The sequence below is a fragment of the Patagioenas fasciata genome, chromosome 2 (genome assembly GCF_037038585.1).
Source record: "Patagioenas fasciata isolate bPatFas1 chromosome 2, bPatFas1.hap1, whole genome shotgun sequence".
NCBI lineage: Eukaryota > Metazoa > Chordata > Aves > Columbiformes > Columbidae > Patagioenas > Patagioenas fasciata.
The window spans coordinates 115642823-115661902 of record NC_092521.1 but is presented as its reverse complement, the minus strand read 5'-3'; the positions used below and the strand labels follow the sequence as shown (position 1 = coordinate 115661902).

Genomic DNA, 19080 nt, shown 5'->3' with positions numbered 1-19080 from the left:
ACACCAGCACCATTTTCTGGAGAAGCTGGCGGTTGAATCTCAACTTATAAATTGCCTTTAAAAATCATAAATTGTGGTCCCTGTGCTTCTCTCTGGCTTTGAGGAGGTTGTATGTACACTCTGAAGAACAGCTTGTATTTTGTTAATCATTAATGAAGTTAGGGCCTTCCTGACCTATATATTTTGAAAAACTTTACCAATTGTACTTAACGTATGTAACTACATGAAAAAATATATTTTACAGTCTCAACACTTTTCTGTAGTTTGCTCACTGGATGTATCATTTTAATGAAACTTCTCATGAATTTATTTAACAATTCTCTGAACTGTTAACACTTTGAAGTTTTTTTGAGAACCCTTCTTTATGTGAAGTCATGTGTAACTTACCCTATGACTACCCCTTCACTGGACTAAGTGCTTTATGACCAGAGGCATCAGGGCTAAAATCTAAACCCCTGGCAGTTCCAGTTCTTCATTGCATCCCTCCCAGGCTTCTCCAAATTCAGTATGAATTATTTATTAAAATCTTTGCTGCCTCTTGGAATCATGCCCTTGGAGAATATAAAATATTAACAGCATAAAATCAAGCTACTTTTGTATTTTTTCCAAAATATAAATTCGCATTTCAGAAAGAGGAATTTGACGCTACCTGAATACATCTGGATTAACTTGGTTTGCCCATTAAAAGACAGAACGGCAGACCCTGTGCACCTCAGAACCTACAAAAGGGACTTCATTTGTTACAAAACGGCCCAAGAAACAACTCCAGGGCCAGAAATAAACAGAGGAGATCACAGAATGCAAGGAGTTGGAAGGGACCCCCAAGGATCATCGAGTCCAACTCCTGTCCCTGCTTATAACAACTCCACAGTTCACACCGTGTGTCTGAGGGGGTTGTCGAGTCTCTTCTTGAACACTGTCAGGCTTGGGGCTGTGACACCTCCCTGGGGAGCCTGTTCTAATGAATACTAGTTATTATTATTAGAATTAATACTAGCAATTAATACTAATTAGTAGTTAGTAATGAATACTAAGCAAAGAAAATTCTGTATGGGCAGTGCACTCTTCACCTTACCACGGCCGCCGTTTAACGTGAAGACGCCGTAACAGATCTACTTGTCGTCTGTCCCTTTACAGCAGCTTCCTCCTAGCGACCCGGCGATAAAAGGGTTCAGACCCTGTACGTTCCACCCTTTCTAGGTGAGCCCCACCCGCATTTGGGAACTCGCTTTTCTTCTAACAAAGCTGGAGACTTGAAGTCCCGGATGTTCCTCCCATGAAACAGAGCGTGTTGGATAGCGCACGAGACATAAAACGTTCAATATTTTCGTGTCTTGTCTCTCCCTTCTGCCTGTGCACCCACAGTACCAGCCTGTCAGTTAGCCGCCGGGCTCCGCTTCCGTTTTCCCCCACTTCCGTTTCCTGGGGGGTGCTCCCAGCATGCCGCCGTGCTGGGGGGGGGGGGGGGGGGGGGCGGGACACGGAACCCTCCGGCCCTGGGGCGGGGCTCTGGGGGCTGTCACCCGGTGACGTTGCCTCACGTGAGGAAGTGCCCGCTCATTGGCTACGCTTTCCCTTCGCCCTTCCCCGCCCTGCTGTGGTTGGGCTCTCCGGAGAAGGCCGGCCAATCGGCGGCCCCCGCGCGGGAAAGCCCAGCCCCGGCAGCCACTCAGGGGGTGGAAGTAGCCGCCATGTTGGCGTGAGCAGCGGCGCTGCGCGCGAGCGGGGGCACGCCGGGGCGGCGCGCGGCTCCCGCGGGGAGGCCCCAGGGGCGGCCCTTACAGCCGCGTGCGGCGGGTGCCCGCGCTGCTGCCGCCGCCGCCTCCCGCCCCCGGTGAATGATGCGGCGGGAGGCGCCGCTGGGCTGGGTTGGAGCTCGGGCGGTGGCAGAAGCAGAGGCGGCCCTGGGCAGCGTCCGGTCGGCGGCGGCCGCCCGGTCCCCAGCCCCCCGCGGCGGCCGGGCGAGCGCAGGATGCTGAGAGCGACTCCGCGCCCTGGTCGCGCCGCGGGGAAAGGGCCCCCCCGGGGCTGAACGCGGACCCCCTCCCTTCCCCCCTCGCACCCCCGCACGTCTCCCCCTCCCCCCGCCTCCTTCAGCCCTTCGGCCTCTCCCGGCGCCGCCTCCCGGTGGAGCAGCGGCGGCGGCTCCGGGGCTGAGCGGCCCCTCCCCGTCCGGCTCCTCCCGCGGGAGCGCGGGGGGTGGTGGAAGATGGCGTGGGTGCTGAAGATGGATGAAGTGATCGAGTCCGGGCTGGTGCACGACTTCGACGCCAGCCTCTCCGGTATTGGGCAGGAGCTGGGAGCCGGTGCCTACAGCATGAGGTAACTCCTCGCCTGAGGAGCGGGGTCAGGGGAGCGCTGGGCGCTCCCTCCACACCGGCCCCTCGGGCCGCTCTGCCCGTGCTGCTGGGCGGGGAGCGCGGGAAGGAGCCGGGGCTTCCCCCCCCACCTTCCCTTCGTTTTCATCCTCCTTTTTTTTTTAATTTCTCCGGTTCCTGGAGGCTCTTTCCGAGGAGCGCGCACGTGGCGGCCGGCCCAGGCTCTCCCGGTAGCCGCTCCCGCCGCCTCTTCCCCGGTACCGGCTGCCACCCGTTCCTCATGGCGGGCGGGGGCTGCTCCCTCCCTCTGCTGGCAGCCGGCCTGCCGCCCGGGCTTTTGCCCTGAATGTATCGTCTCCACGGTAAAAATGGCATTTCTCGGTGCTCTAGGCTGCGTAACGGGACCCCGTGTGTCAGGCGATGATCATCTTCTGTTCGGCGAATATAATTCTGATTCATAATAAACAACAACAGCTGTTTTCTCTAACGTTTAGAAGAATTTTCGTTCTCGTTGTGGTAGTTAATACGCCAGTAGTGTGGTTGTACTTTAATCAGCGTGTTTATTCCTTCATATTTTGGTGTAGTATGTGTCTTTAGTGACGTTTGCTCTTTTCCTTTTCCTGCCATGTAGCTCTTTCTGTTCCTAACCAACTTGGCGGTGTCTTTACCTTTTGATAGTTTTCCAGGTTTTGCAGTAAAAGTGTTTAAATAACATTTGGTGTGCTTTTTCGAAGTTAAGATAAAACTATGCTTGTTTGAAATAAGTATACTTTATCTTAGTTGTGGGCAGAACGTGTAGATTCCTGAGTGACTTAGGATTGTGAAGAAGGGAAACTGCTTTGGAGACATTGGGAGACATTTTAGTCTGAGGTTTTTGACATTGTTAGTCAGTATTTTGAGAGTCTGGAAAAGAAAAAAACTGGAATTTGATAGTTTTGATGGCCTAGCCTGTGTGGGAGACATGTTTGCTCAGAGTTACCTGAAACTTGAAAGCCACCAACGGTTTTGGCTGTTTTATACATATATATATTAAGCAGTACTTCCCAGGTGAAGTGTTGGAATGGCAGTATATTTGTTCAAAGTTATAAATAAAAGACTTATACCTGAATAGAAATGTTGACCCGTTTGCTAGTGTTTGGGATTGTGAGCTCAGCAGTTTTATGGTGGGATATGTATTTGATGGAGTTTTTGTTTTGTTTGGGGCTTGATCTTTTTTTTTTTTTTTTAATTAAAAATAACTTTGTCTCTTGGCAGTTCAGAGAACAAGGTGATTCACCTCTCTTCATGGAAGTACTTCTCATTTTATATTCAGCTGGTCTGGATTTTATTCCACACTATTTGGAACTTTAATCTCTGAACACACCAAAGGGATCACCTTTTTGTAGTTTGTGTTTGCTGGACTCAGTGATTTCAGCAAGTATGTTAGTTATGTGTTGCTCATATTTCTCATTTAAGGAAATCATGACCTTTCAAGTGATGTGAGAGGGGAAAACGAAGACAAGTGGTGTAGCATGAAGACTGAAGATGTTCATTGTCACTGTTTTGTGTGCTGGTAGAAGCTAATTACTGGTTACTTAAAAAAAAAAAAAAAATGATAGAAGAAAGAGAAATATTCTCTAGAGGAGAATGCTAGGAGAGTTCCCCAAGCTATATGCCCCTGCATTTTACTAGGAAGACCTGCACATAAACTTTTTACCTATTAGGGTGGTATATAACATAGTTGGTGCTTCCTGAAGTTGAATATATGACATTACTCCTGTGTTTGTTCTTATTAAGAAATCTGCTCATATCCATTGTCCAGTAGCTGTACTTTCTTTAAAAGGAAGCTGACTGGACAAAACTTCTCTGCAGATTCACATGGTTTTAAAAAATTCTCAAAATTTCCGTGAAGTTTTGAAGCCTGGTTTTTCTGATTGCTGTTTAGTGTCTTCTGATGCCTATAAACACAAAATTCTATTCAACTGATAGCAATTATGGTCAGGTGTGTCAACCCCCCTCAGAAACCTACCTAAAAACATAGTACCTTTAGTGATAGTGACTTTTGAGTATCACAGTTAACTTCATTTGATCACGGTGCCTTTGTATAGATTTAAGACTGTCACAGTGTTTTCTTACAAATCTGTCATCTATCGTAACACAGCAAGAATAGTGTAATTTTGGGGACCACCGATTGTTGCTACAATCTGTTAAAAAATGGAGACTTCATTGGAAAGATAAGTTTCAGGGAGTGCCTGCCATTTCTCTAGCAGATACCATTTTTCAGGTAATGAATTATTTGATTAATTAATTGATTTAAATTAAGCTAATTGAGCATTAATATAAGGACAAGTACCTTAATAACTGAATTTTTATGTGTAATTTGGAAGCTTAGTGTGTGGATTTGTTTCAATGCTTGCAAATCCAATGGTATTTGTGGTGTTAAAATTGGAGTATGTCATTGAGGAACTTGATGATTATTTCAGAAGTTGCTATTTTGGTATGTATTTTTAGATTAAAACCTGAGGTTTATTAAACTAAATTGAAAGTGATGACTCTTGGTTCCGAAATGGGAAAGACTGTAGGAAAATACATCCAGACAATCCTCCATTTTTGGAGAATCAGGTCGGTTTGGCTCTGCTGCATCACACTTGGAGTGTCTTTGGAGAATGGAGCTGGCTGCTGCCTTGGTTGAAAAGATCAGAGCAGTCAGTTGTGCTCCTTACTGGGCTGCCAGAGCCTGGGATGGTGAGGGAGCTTTGTGTAGCAACTCTCTTCCAAAGTTTAGGCTAAAGTAACCAGGAAGGTGTTCTGTTAGGATTTGAGGAATCATTGTCTTACTGTAGAACTTACAGTTTTGTTTTCAAGTGGTGAAGAGAGGGAAGGTGTTGTCTTCTGATAACTTTTGACTCCCCGACAAACTTTTTTTTTTGGCTTCTGATGAACGTGACACGGTCATGGCAGTTACTGTCTTAACTTCATAGTTGCTGTGCAAAAATAAAAAAAAAAAATGAAGTTATCTTATTCAGGGCCTGTTTTCTTTGTGGCTACTGTTACTTTCTGACAGACAAAATGACTGTTTATGCTTCCCGTGGTGCATCTTACTCTTTTGAGAAAGTGCTACTGTCTATGTTGGGTTTTTTTCAGAGGAGTGCTTACTTAAGGTATCCTCAAATTTTTTCTTTTCTATTTTAAGCTCTGCACAGTATTTTCTGCGGAATATATTAAAAAAAGTTTCTGTTGCAGTGGTCTGTTCTATTTTTATGTATTATGCTGTAGAAAAAAAAATCACTGACATCTAGACTCTGTGAAGTGAAATTTTATGTACTGATTAGAATTGGACCTTGATTCTTTGTGTATGCATGCAAATATGTAAATACCTGTTAGGAAATCGACATTTAAGGAAAAAGACAATCCACAAACCTAAACCTCTTCCCCTTGTTACCACAGATAAAACATACTGAAAAATAAACCTCATGTTCTAGATCACTGACATTGTTTTGTGTGGGTTTGTTGTTTTGTTTTGGTTTTGTCTTCTAGTTGAATGTGTGATTATGTTTCAAGACGTCAAGCAGACCAGTTAAATTCTTAAGGGAAAGATTCTTCAAGTTGCATAACTATCTTCTCTGTTCCCCTGTCACCTCCCGTGGTGGGTGGGTGTGTGGGATTGAGAGTAGGACAGCAGGTTTACCCTGATCTATGCTTTCTGTGGTATTTGCACTTAGGAGCAATCTGTACTGTAGCTGCTGCAAATTAGAGTAGCTGCCGGACATCCCTGTGTCAGAGGAGTAGATGGAGAACTGTGGATTTGTTGTTGTGAACAAATACTATTTTTACAACTTTTCCTTGGTACCTTCAAGAGCTTAGGAAGACAGAGGTTTTGATTACGAGAGTTTTGTTCTTTCTTTTATTGATTACTTTTTGCATTTTGTGCCGGGTGCAATAAGTTGAGGCCTTTAACCAGTTTCTGTATGATGTATTGTAGGAATCCCACTAACAGCATTACATTTGCACCTGTTTTCTCATTCATGTTGCACTTGAAATCTGCTTCAGAGAAAGTTGTTTCCCAGCAGCTGCTTCCAGTGGTTTCATCCTGCATCAGACTTGACTTTTTGTGGATACAGCAAAAGTGTTAAGAAGTATCAGCCCTCCCATTCTTTACATTTTCCTGTGACTTGTTGAGGCCTCTTAGCAGTGCAGAGCTTGGCTTTGAGATCATAACTAATTCAAAAACGGCTTGAGAAGCATTTTTCTTAAGGTATTTGTCCTTGTAAACCATGCTGTAAAGTTTCAAAAGACCTGGATGTTCTTGAATGCTGTAGTACTTACACCTAAAAGTATACAATCCAGAAGACAGATAAGACAGATGATTGATGGAATGCCACTTTGAATTTTGATCACATACTAGTTCCTGTTCTTGTAAGGACAGGAGGTTCTTCATTTATCTCGTGACCCTGTTATTATTTGGCAGGCTTGTGGGTTTTTTAAGTGCATCAGAAAAAGTGTTGGGAAAAAAGGTTTTAAATTTGGAAGGAAGGTGATTTTGTAACTGACACACACTTCACAAGCATGGATAAAGGATAACTTGCATCTTTATTGGTCTTTTTGTACTATGCTCATGTAGGCTACGTAACATAGGGTAGCTGTCACATGTGATCCATTCCACTGGATGCTTTGATTCAAGTGTTAACATGCACCTTGCTCCCTTTTCTAATCTTTCCTGCTCTTGTATGGTAAAGTTTCATTTATCCACTTCTGTAGCATAATTTGCCAAGATTGGGTGTTGGAGATGTGCTTACTGCCTGCTTTTGGTATGTAATGGAGACTGTTCCTGTTTGTTTTTTCTGGGAAAATTTTCTTCTCCCTCTAGGAAGAAAGAATGCTTTCTGTTAAATGCTTTAGATAATGAGTTGTAAGGGACTGAGAAGACTTTTCTTACTGGAGCTAATAGTTTCAAAAATTTGGTCTCAGAGTTCCTTCCATCAGGAGAGTAAACCCGGATAGGTCAAGAAGTCTTAACAAAAGATGCTACTTCTCCTTCAAAACATTGCTATTCCTTTACACCTCGGCTTACTTGTAGTAGTCCAAAGTTCACTTAGATGAGACAAGTGAAGTAAGATAGTCTTACTTCACAAGATAAAAAGTTATTAGTAGCAGAAATAGAACAGAATTGGTCTCTTGAAGCTCTTTTCTCCTGCAGCCTGAAATAATTTCAATGGTAGCTATTTTGGAAAACTTATTTTTCCTCCATCTGGGCAACTCTGCCAGTGGGTGCTTCAGTTTAGGTGACAGTTACTTCACTGTGTTAAGTAATCCGAGCAAAGCTGGCAGTAGAAGTGCCTGTCAGTAATCCGCATTGGGCCAGCACAAATCAGATTTCACCAGGTGAGTAGGAAAATGCCTAAAGGATGCTAAAGTAGATATAAACGTGGAGGCTGCCAGTGATTTACTGAGGGCAGATAATTTGCACTGCCAGGCTTTGGCTCATTATAAACACAGAAATTGTATCTGGGGTCTGAGGAAGAAAAGTGAGAACTGAGAAGGCTGACCTGCTCTCCTGTGTGCTTTTGTTGTTGTTGTTGGGTCTTATAATAGACTCAGTATAAAATTAGAGGTGGTAAAACTACTGTCATTTAGGATCTCTGTAGCTTATAGGAACATGATTTACATAATAGCATATATTATATGCAGTTTATTACTTATGAGGTACTGTTATTCAGTGTAAGTAAAGAGGACTATTATAAATATTACATTTCTGTTCCTTGTTGGTTTCCTACTCTGAATTGTGAGAACACCTGGCACCTTTTCTTCAGCTGTGCTGTGACCAATGAGTTTTATGTTGTAGAAAATGCTTGTCACTGTGAAATTTAGATGGTCCCTATTTGAACTAATGTAAGGATAAACAGTAGGGGAATTTGGCTTCAGAGAACTGTGAGGAATGTATTCTTGTGTTCTTCAAAGCTGCATGTTCCTAAGGATTCCCTTCCTATGTAAATTTAGACATTAGCGATTTCTTACCTGATTCTTATATCCTTGTTACTGCCAGTCATGAGGAGGGAAATGGGGTTAATTCATTATGCCTGCCCTCAAGTTCTGTTTGGTAGGATGGGGGTTTCTCTGCAGTAAGATATTTATCACCTGCTTTTACCACCCTCAGTTGTGTAACTGTGTGTTGGGCCATGGTATGTATGAACTGATAGAGATCCCAACATGGCTCAGAAAAATGTTTTGTAGAGGGGAAGAGTAGGGAGGGAGCAACTCACCTGGCAGAATTCTTTATGCTGGTGCTGCCCAGAAGACCTTTTGTGTTGCTGAACCGTGGGTTCACAGGTATCAAATAAAACAGGTCATCCTCTGTTGCTGTACAGTGATGACTGAAGGATAGATCAGTCACTTCATAGCAGCTTCCTTGTTGAAAGTCAGAAAAGATACATCACTTCATAAAAATAAAAAACAAAACAACAAAAAACTACGAACTAATTAATAGGTGGTTCTAAATCAGTTAACGCTTCTCTATCACTGACACTTTAAAATCTTAAATACTTTATTCATACCTCATTGATTTTTTTCCTTAATTGCCTGCAGCTTTTATCTGTTTTTAGATGGAAATGAGTGTATGTGAAAACAGTGAAATTTCATTTCTTATAAGGGAACAAATCAAAATGTTATTTAAAGATGGTCTAAGAAGAAGTTTTAAATTACATTGGTTTCTCTTTGCCTTTGACATGTACTAGTACCCAGAAGCCTTTAATTTATAAGAAAAATCTGTGGTTTTATCTGGGAAAATAAATGAATATTCTTACATTTGCCATGTGCTATTTGCTGGAGTGTCTTTTTCTTTTTTTTTTAGTGGTAGCATTTAAGAAAGCGCATTATGCTCTGTTTTACAGCTAAATTGTAGGGTTGGGAAGTCGAATATATATATATTTTTTTTCCTTTCCTCCTTCCACAGTGGCAGTTAGTCATTACCACTTCAGAAGTATTAGCAAAAGCAGGTTTAAAGCTGGCTGAATTTGTCTTCCTTTTGTATTGGTTGGCTTCCAGTGCCTTGTCTGTTAATTTAACTAGTTCATTAACCATGGCACATGTTCTTAAGCCAGAACAGATGCATTTTTGTCCTTAGATAGTGGGTGGAAAATGAAAGCTTGAAAGATATTTATTCATAAAAACAAAAACTACTTCTCTTCTTAATCTTGCGTGTTATGTGAAAGCAAGTGCTGCAGAACTTAGTCAAGAGTTATTGGTCACTTATTTGGTGTGATGCTATGCTTGTCTTCTTTGTTGCACTTCGACTCTTATGTGTGTGTTTTAAACATTGTTATTGTTTCCCTGTTCTTTCTGTTTTAAAGTTCTTCTTCATAAAAACAGTAATTTGTGTTTTAAGGGCCAGAGTATGTGTTCCAAGTGTCGAAGTCCTGTCTTGGGAGGATGCTTCTCTCGGCTTGTCGCAGTGCTCCCTCTTGTGTTGGGCTGCCCTTTTGACTGACATCAAGGCATCAAGCATCTACTTGTTTCTTCTGAGTCATCCTCAAGTAGCAGTCCACCAGTCTATGAAGTTTTCTGCCCTACCTCTGGATATAATGCTCCTTTTGTCTATATTTAAGAGCACCTGTTTCTCCTAAGTGGTATTTCACATTGTTGTTCTTTGTAACTAGTTACGGAATACAGCCTCCTCTGGACCCTGCTTTGGAGAGCTGGCATCAGAAGTAGCTATGGTAGCACTCAGGAGACGTGTACAGCTTTTTTGGACAGTATCCTACCTTGTCCTGCTTTTCATGCCTGTTTGTAGCATCTCCTGTGGTTTCTTCCTAGTGGAAAGGAACCTGCATAGGTGTCTTCTTTTTTTTTTATTCTAGTTGTTGGGGAGAGACTCTATGGTCTCTACAAGGTATAGACAAACTACTTAGACTTAGTATTTTCTCTTTCAGGTCAATATAGCTTCTCCCAGGTAGTCAGCTGAGTGGAATATGATGTGACTGGTTTTTACTGTATGCAGCACATACTCTGAAAGAAAAACTGGGGTGCCCCAGCTGCACTCCTCATACCTAGTACTTACATAGACCAAGTCTAGACTATAATTTCCCATGACACAAAAATATTGGCTGTAATTTCAGTTTTTAAACTTTTTTATTATATTGATTTTTTTTTTTTAATTTTCCAGATATGAGCTGGCATTCAAGAGAAACTACAGAGTTCTCTTAAGTAAAGCAGGCTCTCACATAAATGAGGAACAACAAAAAAAAGTTTTTACTTGAAAAAATTTAGGGTACAAAGTGTAGTGTAATACAGATGAGACATAATTCTTTTACAAAAATATATTAAATCTATGTGATCAGTGCAAGAGAAAACATACATGTAGATTAAAACCTGAATCAACAGTAGAGGTTGTGTGAGAAATCTTACTTCAGTTTAGATACTAATTATCAAGGAAAGTTTCATGAATCTGCAGATAAGAGTTTAATCATGAACAAAAATTCGGTGCTAGAAAAATACTAGCTTTGAACAGAACTCACTGATCTCTTTGGAGTTTTATTTATGAAGAATTACTGTAAACAAGGAAAGTGAATCTATTGCTAATACAGAATATTTATTTGTGTAGAAAGCAGGTGTGTTTCTGGTTGTGGTGAAGCCATCTCTCTTACCGTGACCTGTGGACAGCATGGATTGCTCTTTACTGATCAGAAACCTCCCAGTTCCAGAGTTTTTCTGGTGGTTTTATGCCTCTGAGTGAAGTGAATCTTGGTATATACTTTCTATAACTTATGTTTTGTGAATCTGCTGCTTAACAATTTTTGTGCTATTCAGTGTGCTAAAACCTAAGAAAAGTTAAGACTGAAAATTAATAGGTTAGATATAATTATACTTTGGGGAATATATTATTTTGAAGGAGGAAGCTGCATGTGTATTTAGGCAAGTTTGCTTGTGTTGACAGGTGTATAGTTAAGAGTAAATGGAGTCAAGAACTGAAGATTAAGTTTTGAGAAGATCAGCACAACTTTATTTATTGTCTGCTTAGGTCCCAGAGCATTGTTTATGTATCCTAGCCTAAAATTTTGGTGTTTTGGAATCTGTTCACACTGGTTTCACTAATAAACTCGGAGTGACACTGTGTTTTTTTTAATTCACAAAAAACCTTTTTCTTTAACTTCAGCCAAAACAGGGCCAACAGTCTTACAAATTTAATTGTTTATTCTTTTCAGCGATGTTTTGGCACTGCCTATCTTCAAACAGGAAGATTCCAGCCTTCCACAAGAAAATGAGACCAAACATCCACCCTTCCAGTATGTTATGTGTGCTGCAACGTCCCCAGCAGTAAAATTATATGATGAAACTCTTACATACTTGAATCAAGGTTGGTATGCATATGTTGCAGGCATAACTGTAGTGAATGTAGCTTGTGGTGCAAGTCGAAAACTGAAATTGTATTTCGTATTTATATATATGTGGGTACACCCAAAATAAGTGCATGTCAAAAATGAGGTTGGATACCATACTAGCGGTCTTGTTTTGTCCAGCTTGCAGACTCATATTTTGTCATAACTTCCTCTTTAGAGTGTGGTGCATTATTTGGGGGTTTTTTTTGGTTTTTGGTTCTGTCCTGTTCTGTGTGTTATACCTCTCTGTGCTCCACCTTCCCCAGTAAAATCAAGCCAACAGAACTATTAGGAGACAAACTTCAGATAGTAATAGCTTAAAATGTAAGACAACTTTTCCATTCCTATTTAAACTTTATGGATAACAGCAAGTTAATTGGATGATATTTGCATAAGATACACACAAACGTCTCCAGAAAATCGTAATAAATGTTAAAATGTCAATCCCTAAACACAAGTGTTGCACAACAGAGGACACTGTAGTCGCTCTCAAATTAGCTATACATACCTGCCCATAACAGTATTATGTTTGAAACATACACACAAGCGCCAGCTACCTTTGTAGTTACCTATGGAGTTTGTTTGTATTTCACTATTCTCTCTCTATATTTATGAAAAGGTCCCTTCCTACCCAAACTGTTCCGTGATTCATGTGAGTCTTGCAGCTTTTTCCTCATAACCTGGGGTTGATTTGCATGAAAATCTGTTTTTCCTTCTCCAGAGGGCACTGACTACTGGGTGATATAACCTGAATGTTGTCATTGCTATGTGATAAAACTTCCCTCACCTCTGGAAATGACGTTGGTGTCCTACATTTAGTCAGCTAGTATTCCGAACTCAAAACTATTTATCATTTGTTTTGGATCATATAAATGGCTTTGTACACTACCACTTCCCCTGGCTCTAATGCTCTAGGATCACTCTTTCTAGATTTAGTTGTGGTTTTTCTTTTCTTTGTGGACTTCAACACAACATCTCTCAAAAGCTAGCAGTGTAATTAGAAGACAGTCCTGCAGCATAGTTTGTGTGAAAAATACAAACAATTCTTTTAAATTATGTTCGCCATTTCTTTTCCATATCCTACTATGCTTTGGTATAATTGATCTTCTTAACTCATGAGCTTATCTGAGCATGTATTGCTTTAGTGGGCAGTTTGCTGGAGGACACAGGTAAAAGTATGTATTGGTGAATTTTCCTTGGTCTTTGCAAGCTATTAATTGATTTATTAGGTGGTAGAACTTGTATATTTTACATATGTGTTTTCTTGCTAGGATGCCCTTTTTGCCCAAGTTGAAATGCTTCTAATACTGTGTGAGCTTTGGTGATGCATTTCATACCTGTGTACTGGGGGCCCACAATCTGTGAGAGCAGATTGTATCTAATTTGATACTGTCATGATGAGACAGCATCATTTTCAGCTTTCTGTGTGAATAAAGCTGCTAAGTGCTTCATCTTGCAGTATCCAGTCTATCTAAAAATGCTTTAAACATTACTTGACTCTTCCACTAATGAGAATAATAGAAGGTCTTTAAGTGATTTGCAGTTTCTTAGAAACATGTGGTCGCGTAGTTCAGCCATTTGCTTAGTCAGGTTTATTTTGTACCACTTTCTGTACCTTGAATGCTCTCTTCGGGAGAAAACAGGACAATTACAGCAGAGTGCTGGACCAGCAAGATGCTTTGTACTGTCTCAAAAATTTAAGTTTTATAAACTTTTTACTGTGTAGAAATATACTTTGTTTTCTTCAGTGCCAGGATCCAGCCTCCCTGACCAAACACGAAGCCTGAAAGCCAGCTCAGTGTACTAGGCAACCAGGACAGGGTGACAAACTGAAGGAAGCAAGTGTTTGCTATCCCTGCCTTGAGAAGAGCTTGCCATTTCAGTGACAGCATCTGAAATGACTCAAATTGTTTAATCTTTCCTTGAAAATTTCTTTATATTAAAAGATTTCTTTTGCAAAGAAGTTTTGCTGGTTTTCAGTGTCCAACTTTTCCTGTTGTTGAAAAATGAAGGCATTGGTATATCTTTTTTCTAAATAAATATGGAAAAAAAAAACACTTGGCCAACTTTACTTCTGTGTTAATACTTCAGACAGAAAGACAGTACATTTGCTGCCTAGGTTAAGACTTTCTCCTAAAAAAATGCTCTATTAGCTCTTAATAAAAACCATATTTATCTATTTATTAAAAAAAATCTTGGGATAGTTTTGAGAGATGACAGCTTAAAATAGGCTTCAAAATAGTTCTGGTTGTGTTGTGGTTTGCAACACTGAGCTGTACTGATAGATCTGTTTGTGTAATGAGATTGTCTAGAAAAAGAATAATTTTAGTCCTGGTCACTTCAGTTATCTGGTTTCTTGTTTGACCCTGTTATCAAGCAGTGTCTTGCCTTAAATAATTTTCAAGAGGTTTCTGAGTAGGGAATACCATAGAGAGCTAAGACCCTCTTGAATTTCATCAACAGTTGTCTTAGTGTACCGGATTGGGAACGCCAGAAGCAGTGGCAACATTTGCCTTCTCTGTTAAGCTGTGGAGACATTTCCTAAGGCAATACTTAAACAAGCCCAGACTTTACCCTCTGTTACTATTTTAATTGGAATACCTAAGAGCCTTGTTCAGAGTTCAAGGAGCATCTGATGATGCTCTTAGTTATATGGTTTAGTTCTAGATAGTCCTATGAGGAGCAGGGAGTTGGACTCTGTCCTTATGAGTCCCTTCCAACTCGAGATATTCTGTGAGCTAATGGAATATTTAAACTGATTAGGTTTCCAGCTGAAGCTGATTCGAGATATTCAGGTCTTGGAGGGATGATGGTTGGTTGTTCAGGGGTTTGCAGGGTTCTTACTAACTGTAAAATCTGCTAAATGAGTCCATTGAGAATGCATCTCAGAGTTGTAGGACAATGTTTTGAGTTGGCTGCTGCTCAACTAGATGTATATCAAATAGCGAAAGTGGTATGGAAGGGAATTGCTTTTAAAGGGGAAGCATCTGTTAAGTTGGTTTACACAGTGCAGCTGGGCTTGTAGTTCTGTGAATGCAAAGAACTGCTTGGGAGAGACGGGATCCACCTCAGTGAGGGGAACGGAGGCACTTTTGCCAGCAGGGTGGCTCACAGAGACATGATGGGATGGCTTGCATAAGTGGAGTGTTACAAAAGGGATACTAGCTTTTTAGGAAAATCAGGGTGAGAAGATAAGGAAGGGGGAGTTGCCCTTTTTGTGGGAGAACAGCTGAAATGTCTGGAGCTCTGCTTAGGGATGGGTGATGAGCCAATTGAGAGCTTATGGGTAAGGATTAAAGAGCAGAACAATATGGGTGACCTTGTAGTGGGTGTCTGCCATAGGCCACCTGATTATGAAGAACAAGTACATGATTCCTTTTACAAAGAGTTAGAAGTAGCCTCACATTCAAAGGCTGTGGTCCTCATAGGAGTACTTCAGCTACCCTTGATGTCTGGTGGAGGGACAACACAGAAGGGGATGAGCAATCCAGGAAGTTCCTGGAGAACATTAATGACAGCTTCCTGACCCAAATTATAGAGGAGCCAATGAGGAGAGGTGCTTTGCTATACCTCTTATAACAAGGAAGGGCTCATTAGGGTTGTGAATGTTGAAGGTGGCCTTGGCTGCTGTGACCATGAGATGGTGGAGTTCAGGATCCTGAGAAGAGGGAGGAGGGCAGAAAACAAGATCACATCTCTGAACTACAGGAGAGCATACTGCCCTCTTCAGTGATGATCTTGGTAGAGTCCCATGGGATAAGGTCCATGAGGGAAGAGCAGCCCAAGAAAGCTGGTTAATATTAAAGGATTGCCTCTTGCAATGTCAAGAGCAGCGGTTCCCAATGAGCAGAAAGCTGGGCAAAAATGCCAGGAGGCCTGCATGGAGGGGCAAGGAGCTTCTGAAGAAACTCAAACACAAAAAGTAAGCATACAGTAGATGGAAGCAGAGACAGGTAGCCTGGAAGGAATACAGAGACACTGTCCAAGCATGCAGTGATGCAGTCAGTTAGGAGAGCTGAAGTGTGGGTAGAATTGAATCTGGTGAGAAGTGTCAAAGATGACAAGGTGAGCTTCTATAAGTACCTAAGTAGCAAAAGGAAGACTATGGAAAATGTGCTGTCCCTGCTCAAGAGGGTAGGGGCGATGGTGACACAGGACATGGAAAAGTCTGAAGTACTGAATGCATTCTTCACCTCACTCTTCACTAGCATCACTGTTCTTCTGGAATCCCAGGCCCTAGAGTTCTTCTGGAATCCCAGGCCCTAGAGATCAAGGGGAATGTCTGGAGCAAGGAATATGTACCCTTGGTGGAAAAGCAACAGGTCAGGGGGTCCTTAAGCAAACTGCACATACATAAATCGATGAGTCTTGATGGGCTGCACTGTGAGTGCTGAGGGAGCTGACAGATGTCATTGTGAAGCCACTCTTGATAGTCTTTGAGCAATCACTGTGACTAAAAGGTACCCAAAGACTATAGGAAAGCCAGCATTGTGCTGATCTTCAAAAAGGAGGACCAAGGGAACTACTGGTCAGCCTCACCTCCATCCCTGGGAGGGTGACGAAAATAACTAATCCTGGTAACAAATTCCAAGCATATGAAGGACAAGAAGGTCATCAGGAGTAGTCATCATGGATATGTCCTATTTGATGAATGAGAAAAGACTAGCTCACTGTAGCATTGTGTTTGATACCGGAACAGAGGTTTAGTTTGAAAGATAATGAACTGAACTGTGTTGAAGAAAGAAGCGTAAGTTCTACAGAATTATTTAATTTAGTATTCATTTAATTTGATTAAATGTACAGATGTAGAATAATTAAAAGTGTAGTTCAGATGTGTCGAGGGTTAAGATTGCGGGGTGACAATCAAACCCTGGCAGATGTATTGTTAACCTCCTCTCCCCGCTCCACTTCCCCCTTTTGCCCCTCCCTCTCCCCCCTTCCCACTCAGGACAGGTGATCGGGAGGGAAAGAAGGACAGAGAGAAGAGAGTTGGAAAAATTAAAGATGTTTTACTAATGCTACTAATAAGAATAGAGAAAATAATACAAAATATACAAAACCAATCTTGAAAGTCTCAGCAACTGCAGAGCCAGCACCCAAAGTCCTGGATTAGACTCTGTAGCCAACTGGAACTGGATTCAGTCTCTCACTAGGCCTCAGTTCGCAGGGACGACCAACAAGGTCCTCTCCTAATGTTGGCCATAAGCAGAAGGGAAGGAAAAAAAAAGGGTGAGATCCTCGTGATCTCCCACTTTTATATGAAGTATTCACGTGAATGGAATGTTATACACCATTGGTCAGTCTCTCGGTCACCAGTTTCTCGTTGCCCCTCTCGCGAGATGTCCATCCATGCTTATCAATAAGTTTGCATTCCATTGCTAGGTTTAACCAAAACATGTGTCGGGTTCTCCAGGAAAATGCAGCTAATACGAAGGCTTTAGCTGACAGGCGAAATTCCCTAAAAGAGAAACTTGTTTTTTAACAAAACCAGGACAAGATGACAATCTTATGCATTGCAGTAACTAAAACAGATAGCTGCCTATGAATGGAGAATTCAGAGTTCCTCATGGAAGGACCTAATAACACTATTAAATATTGCGTAAAATGGGACTCCTGAAGAGGTTTAAGTGCCAGCACAGGAAAATCCTGTATTTCTAAATAGTGTCCAGGTTAACTGGAAAAAAAAAAGCCAAGGGGAAGTCACACTTGACCAACTTGATAAACTTCTGTGATGAAATGGCTGGCTTGGTAGACAAGGGTGGGGCAGTAGATATTTTGTGCCTGAAAAGACTAGCAACACTTGCTGAGCAAGCAATCAAAATGCCTTCCTTCCTTCCTTCCGAACAGAGATCTTTTTGCAAAACTTTTATTATTAGTGCTAGATTAAACAAAAAAACCCCTGATGGTGTCTGTAAATGGAGATGGAATTACATGTTTTATCTCCATATGAGTAAAGTAACATTGGTAACTGAACGCATCTCATTAACAGGGAAAAAAAATCTCAAGTTGAATATAATAGGAGCAATGATCTCTTGCTTTACTCAGTTGCACTGGTTACATTCATTTAATATTTGTATGTATCTGTCAGCAGTGATCAAATGCTGCTGGGGTAAAGAAAACCTGTACATGTGTCGAGTATATACAGAAAGGTACTAATTGTGTTACAGAAAAAAAGTCCAGACAGTCCACAGTCTATGAAGCAGTGAAAGGAGCTGAAGAAATCTTATTCACAGGGTATGACAGCCGAACCTTTACCTTGTGGGGCAAGCTGATAAATGTCTTTTAAAAGTAGTAAATACTGTAGCATAAAGGTAGTTTAGAGGGTAATGTAGAAGGTAATGTGAATGTACTACACTTGATCTTAGTGAATCTCTTGAAATCTAATTTGTCCTGTATTTTAATTAAGGAAATGTGATTTTACAAATGAATATGTGTTGCTCACCCTGTAAGAAAAAAATAAATCCCTGTAGTTCAAATAAATTACTTTGAGCTTTTTCTGATTTGAAGTACAACAGTTCCTCAGATTGACTGGAAAAGACAGGTTTGCTCATACCTGTGTGAAATCACCAGTAACTAGCTCTTGTAAAGGCTTAGTTCTGAAATTATATGAAACCTACAAATGGCACAAATGCAACAGCTACATGGGCAAAATTAACCATGGGAGAGTATTATGTGTGTTGTATGAAAAGTACAAAAATTTTGTGAGGTTTGTTTCTGAAGACCAGCTTATGGTTCTCAGTTTCAAAAATAGAATAATTCAGCTTTGAAAGGTTTTTCTTCAGGAAAAAAAAAGAGAAATGAGCACTTACATTTCATGTAAAATGAAATACTTAAATTTTGAAGATATCCACAGTTTTAAAGTGGGACCAAAAAGTTTAATTTTGTTTCGTTAATTCCTGTGTTATGAAGTGAACCTTGTTATAAAAATCTCTTAAACAGAAGTTCAAGGTACTGATTCTGGTGTGCTGTGTATGAACCAGAAGCTAATTCACATGCATTAAACATGAAATAGCTTTGCGCTCTGACTTTTCTACTGATAACAAATGTTTTTTCTCCTTAAAGGTCAGTCCTATGAAATACGGATGCTAGATAATCGGAAAGCTGGAGACATACCAGAGATCAATGGAAAACTGGTGAAGGTGAGCTGAAATTCTCTAGATAGTGTTAGTAACAAACTTCTGCTGGTTGCACATGAAAAGGGTAGTTTTTAACCTTTTATTGTACTCTGATTCAGAGGGAGGTGGACCAGCTGATCTAGCCAAAAAGAAAATACGCACAGTGGAACCTAATGCCTAGTTTTGTTGATTTATTTCAGGTTTACTTCAAATTAAAACAATATACATGTATGCATTTTCATCTTTATGAATGGGTTGGTTAATTTAATGTAATTTTAGATAACTAAAAGTGAGCTA

The 19080-nt window shown here is 41.0% G+C and overlaps 1 protein-coding gene across 4 annotated transcripts in view; it reads left to right on the top strand.

The window, feature by feature from the left end:
• Positions 1-1729: 1729 nt before the first annotated feature.
• The window catches only part of UBP1 (upstream binding protein 1), a 41258-nt gene continuing 23907 nt past the window's right edge, over positions 1730-19080 (top strand). Inside the window, exons 1-3 of one of the 4 annotated variants that reach the window (XM_065833029.2) lie at positions 1730-2322; positions 11495-11646; positions 18731-18807. In XM_065833029.2, the coding sequence (XP_065689101.1) occupies positions 2210-2322; positions 11495-11646; positions 18731-18807 (342 nt within the window). In that variant the 5' untranslated portion in view covers positions 1730-2209. The remainder of the gene's footprint in view (positions 2323-11494; positions 11647-18730; positions 18808-19080) is intronic. The other 3 variants (XM_071804802.1, XM_065833027.2, XM_065833030.2) reach the window with 3 other exon arrangements.